Raw genomic sequence first — 5,631 nt, 5'->3', positions numbered from 1 at the left:
TAGAGTGCTATGGCATCACAGCTCACAGCAACCTCAAACTCTTGGGCTTAAGTGATTCTCTTGCTTCAGCCTCCCAAGTAGCTAGAACCACAGGCACTTGCCACAACACCTGGCTTTTTTTTTACTTTTTGGTTGTAGTTGTCATTATTGATTGGCAGGCCTGGGCTGGATTTAAACCTACCAGCTCCAGTGTAATGTGGCTGGTGCCCTAGCCACTGAGCTACAGGTGCCAAGCCTAGATTTTTTTTTTTTTAATTTTTAGAGACAGGATCTTGCTCTGTTGCCCAGGCTAGAATGCAGTGGCATGATTATAGCTCACTGTACCCTCAAATTCCTAGGTTCAAGAAATCCTCTCACCTCAGTCTCCTAAGAAGCTGGGACTTACAGGTGTGTGCTACTGTGCCTGGCTAATATTTTTATTTTTTATTTTTGGAGAAAAGGGTTAGTCTCACTACATTGCCCAGGCTGGTCTTGAACTCCTGACCTCACACTATCCTCCTGCCTCAGCTTCCTGAGGATTACTGCCTGGGATTATAGGCATAGTCCAGTTCATTCTATTGTGTTTGCTTTTTTTCAGGTTATCACACAAAGTTTTGATCATTCTATTTTGCTGAAGGCTTAAGATACTCTTGCCAATGAGGAGCTAAATTAATTCAAAATAATCTTCAAGTAAACCAATAAATAATCAAGATGTATTTCTCCTAGAAGATAACTGATTGGCTACATATACTGTTTTTCTGAAAGACCATATTTTTTTTTAACTGCCTTTTAATTAATTAAAAAAACTTTACCAACACTCAAGAGGACTATGCTAAAACAATTTTAAACTAAGTTAAGCTATCCAGAAAACTTTCACGTACTATACTTTGAGCGGTTATAAATTTATGCTACTGGCTCGGCACCTGTAGCTCAAGTGGCTAAGGTGCCAGCCACATACACCTAAGGTGGCGGGTTCGAATCAAGCCCTGGCCACCAAAGAACAATGACGGCTGCAACCAAATAAAAAAAAAAATAGCCGGGCACTGTGGCGGGTGCCTGTGGTCCCAGCTACTTGGGAGGCAGAGGCAGGAGACTCGCTTGAGCCCAGGAGTTAGAGGTCGCTGTGAGCTGTGATGCTATAGCACTCTGCCCAGGGGGACAGCTTGAGACTCTGTCTCAAGAAAAAAAAAATTATGCTACTGATTCTACAAACAAAACGTGAAAATATACATATCTTAAGTAATTACTTATTCAACTAGCTTATCTAAGAGAAAAAAGCAAAACATCATGTAGCACCTATAAGTGTCAAAAACACTGCTACAAAACACATCAAATTCCTGTCTGGACAATGAGATTAATGCAGATATTGCTATCCAACCTAAGGAAAGGACATATGTAACCTGTGACACTAATAATACCTTCCTTGTAAGAGATACATAGAAATCATTTTTATCCTGATGCATGGATCCCATTCCCTATAACCATATTCCAAATTTACATAAAGATTTGGCCAATAGCCCCTCATACTGAAATTTACAAAATGTAATATATTGCCAATAGTAATAAAACCACCTTACTACTTTGGGTGGCACTTTACTACTATTAAGCTCATCACATTTGAGACCTACAATAATCCTTTTAGGTGGCTGGTCCAAAGATAGTAAGTTATCTCACTTGATTGTTCAGTCAGTTACAGATTGAGCTCATTATTCTACTCTGCCCCCTTCTCATCACTGCGTTTTTTTTTGTTTGTTTGTTTTTGGCCAGGGCCAGGTTTGACCCTGCCACCTCCAGTACATGGGGCTGGCGCCCTACTCCTTTGAGCCACAGGCGCCACCCAGCACTTGAAAAAAAAAAAAAAAGAAAGAAAAAAGTAGAATGAATTAGTTTCATTGTCTGTAAAGCAAAGCAGGCAGATAATACTAAAGGTTTTCAAATTCTTTACACGTCAGACGTTTAGTGGTTCTAACAAATACACCTCTTAGACCAGAGTCAGGGAGAAATAAAGTGGAGATTATCATCTTCCATCCTAACTTCAACTCATGGAACGCTCATCATCTCTTTTATATTTTGAACTTATGAGCAACATTTTTAAGAAAGCCTTGCACAGCTTAGATAGATTGTACGTGTATCCCTTCTAGCTCTCATTTTACAGTAAGCACAGTGAGGACAAATGTGCTAGACAAGATCAAAGACAGGAAATGCAAAGGACTCAGGTGGACTCCGATGTGGTTTCATTCTTCCTTCTGTACCATACTTCATAGACGTCCTCCATAAACTAACACGAGCTTTTTAAAAAATCACAACTGTCATCATTGAAGCATTTCCTTCACTTAAAACAAAGTCACAACTTTGTCAGAAAGGAAACACGTGCAAAAATAGGCAGAGTTTATTTCACTTCAATTCGATTTTGATAAAGTAAGAACATTTTAAATATGGAAAATAAATAAAAATGTTTACCTCTTCTGGAAATTCTTCACTGACCAGAGACATAATCAGTGATGTCTTCCCAACTCTAGCTGTGAAAAGAAAAATCATTACTTTAATAAAGTATTTAGATTCTACATAAGCTTAAATTCTGCAATCACACAAAGAAGTCTGTATTTGTTACCTAAACTCAAATGAATCCAAATTACTAAGTTTAGTACAACACCTGTATTTTTTCTGCTTAGAAAAGTAAAACTGTACTCACTGGCGTGGTGAATCACACCTGTAATCCAATCACTCTGGGAGGTCAACGCAAGAGGATCACTTGAACTCAGGAGTTAAGAGACCTGAGTAAGGGTAAGAGTGAGACCCCATCTTAACTGAAAATAAAAAAACTAGCTGGATGCAGATGCAGTCCTAGCTACTCAGGAGGCTGAGGAAGAAAAATCACTTGAGCCCAGGCTAGGATGACACCACTGCATTCTAGCCAGGGTCACAGAGCAAGACTCTATCTGAAAAAAAAAAAAAAAAAAAAAAAAAAAAGTAACACATTCATTGTTTTCTTTTTTTTTTTTTTAATTTTAATTTTTCTTTTTTGGAGACAGAATCTCACTTTCTCTTTCTCAGTAGAGTGCCGGGGCATCTCAGCTCACAGAAACGTCAAATTCTTGGGCTCAAGCAATTCTCTTGCCTTAACCTCCTGAGTACTGGGACTACAGGCACCTGCTACAACGTCAGACTATTTTTCGAGACAAGGTCTCACTCTGGCTCATGCTGGTCTCGAACTGGTGAGCTCAGGCAATCCACCCTCCTTGACCTCCCAGAGTGCTAGGATTATAGGCATGAGCCAGCTTGCCTGGCCTATCGTTTTCAAAAAAGATTAATAAAATACATACTGTGAACGTAAAAGTCTCCCATTAAATCCCCCAGTAACAGTTTAGTACATATATTCTTATGGATTTTTCCTATGTTAACTTATAATAATTTACTACAGTGGAATCACAGTATTCATACTACTATGCGATTCTTCTTTATCACCTAATTATGCATATCTCTTGGGAAGGGAGAAAGGGTTACTGCTTAATGGGTATAGAGTTTTTGATGGGGATGATGAAAAAGTTTTAGGTACAAATAGTGGTGGCAGTTAAATACACTATGAATGTATTTAATGCCACTGAATTGGCTCAGCACCTGTGGGTCAAGTGGCTAAGGTGCCAGCCACATACACCTAAGGTGGTGGATTCGAATCCAGCCCAGGCCTGCCAAACAACAATGATGGCTGCAACCAAAAAATAGTCGGGCGTTGTGGCGGGTGCCTGTGGTCCCAGCTACTTGGGAGGCTGAGGCAGGAGACTCGCTTAAGCCCAGGAGTTGGAGGTTGCTGTGAGCTGTGATGCTATGGCACTCTGCCCAGGGGGACAGCTTGAGGCTATCTCAAAAAAAAGAAAAATGCCACTGAATTGTACACTTATGAATAGTTAAAATGATAAATATTATATTATATATATTTAGCTCAATTTTTAAAAATAACAATAGTAAACTCATTTTATATTGGCATTAAAAAACTTCTGCATTACTTTTAAAGGTTGTGTGAGACTCCATTATATGATGTATTATAATTTATTAATATAATCTCCTAACAATGAATATTTGGGTTGTTTATAAGTATTCACTTTTACAAATGATGCCACAATTAGTATTTCTACAGGATAAATTCTCAGAAGTAGATCTTAAGTCAGCGCACATGATCCTTTTGTTTTTAACAAACATTGGTAAACTATCTCCCAAAAAGAATAAACCAGTTTACATCCTCACCAACAGACTATCAGAGTTCCTATTTCCCTATATCCCTATATTCTTTGTTTCCTAAGAGTATTATATTTAGGCCAGGCGTACTGGCTCATGCCTCTAATTCTAGCACTCTAAGAAGCTGAGGTGAGAGGATCACTTGAGCTTCGAAGGAGTCTGAGGCCAGCCTGAGCAAACATGTCTCTATTAAAAACAGAAAAACATTAGCCAGATGTCATGATGTGTGCCTGTAGTCCTAGGAGGATTGTTGCAGTGAGCTATGATCACAGCACTCCACTCTAGCAGAGCAACACTCAGTACTCCCCCAAAGGTATTGTATTTAAAGAGTTAGAAGAAACTTCCCTGTTACATGTTCTATCCTAGAAATTTAATATACAAACTTTGAATTACTAATTTCTATTATAAAAGTTGCCTATCACTTTCTAATCATACAATTACAACTGATACACATTTAACTGCTTATCAACTAAATGCTTTCATGATTCTAGAGGAAAACAGTCCACCGCCCTATTGATCTCTGCCATAACAGCAAATGATAGTTTCCAAAATTAAAGTCTAAATAGAAAAGAAATGAACATTTTCAGAGTTAAGAAAAGTTACATTCCCTTCTTTTTTTTTTTTTTAAAGAGACAGAGTCTTACTTTGTTGCCCTCGGTAGAGTGCCGAGGTGTCACAGCTCACTGCAACCTCCAGCTCTTAGGCTTAGGCAATTCTCTTGTCTCAGACTCCTGAGTAGCTGGGACCACAGGCACCCGCCATAACACCCAGCTATTTTTTGTTGCAGTTTGGCTGGGACAGGGTTTGAACTTGCCACCTCGGTATATGGGGCCGGCACCCTACTCACTGAGCCACAGGCGCCACCCACATTCCCTTCTTAAATGATTAAAAGAAAGAGTAAAAACACAAGTCAAGTCTCTGGGAAAATAAAAAGTGGCTGGCACACAGGAAGGAGAGTCTGAACAACTTAGAGAGCGCTGTGACCAGGGAGCACTGTTGGTATTACACAACTTAGAGAGCGCTGTGACCAGGGAGCACTGTTGGTATTACACAACTTAGAGAGCGCTGTGAACAGGGAGCACTGCCGGTATAACACAACTTAGCGCGCGCTGTGAACAGGGAGCACTGCTGGTATAACACAACTTAGCGCTACGAACAGGGAGCACTGCTGGTATAAAACAACTTAGAGAGCGCTGTGAACAGGGAGCACTGCAGGTATAACACAACTTAGCGCTATGAATAGGGAGCACCACTGGTAATAACACAACTTAGAGAGCGCTGTGAACAGGGAGCACTGCTGGTATAAAACAACTTAGCACTGTGAACAGGGAGCACTGCCGGTATAACACAACTTAGCGCTATGAACAGGGAGCACTGCTGGTATAACACAACTTAGCACTACGAACAGGGAGCACTGCT

The 5,631-nt window shown here is 40.0% G+C and overlaps 1 protein-coding gene across 8 annotated transcripts in view; it reads right to left on the bottom strand.

Annotated features, from left to right (window-relative positions):
• RHOT1 (ras homolog family member T1) overlaps positions 1–5,631 on the bottom strand; it is a 73,739-nt gene that overhangs the window by 48,941 nt on the left and 19,167 nt on the right. For all 8 annotated transcript variants that reach the window (XM_003797182.2, XM_003797183.2, XM_003797181.2 and 5 more), the window contains exon 2: positions 2,440–2,498. In XM_003797182.2, coding sequence (XP_003797230.1) covers positions 2,440–2,498 — 59 coding nt within the window. The remainder of the gene's footprint in view (positions 1–2,439; positions 2,499–5,631) is intronic.

The sequence above is a fragment of the Otolemur garnettii genome, unplaced genomic scaffold (genome assembly GCF_000181295.1).
Source record: "Otolemur garnettii isolate 467f Iridium unplaced genomic scaffold, OtoGar3 scaffold00112, whole genome shotgun sequence".
In the NCBI taxonomy this organism is placed as follows: domain Eukaryota; kingdom Metazoa; phylum Chordata; class Mammalia; order Primates; family Galagidae; genus Otolemur; species Otolemur garnettii.
The sequence above is the reverse complement of the archived record's forward strand: the minus strand, read 5'-3'. Positions and strand labels throughout refer to the sequence as shown.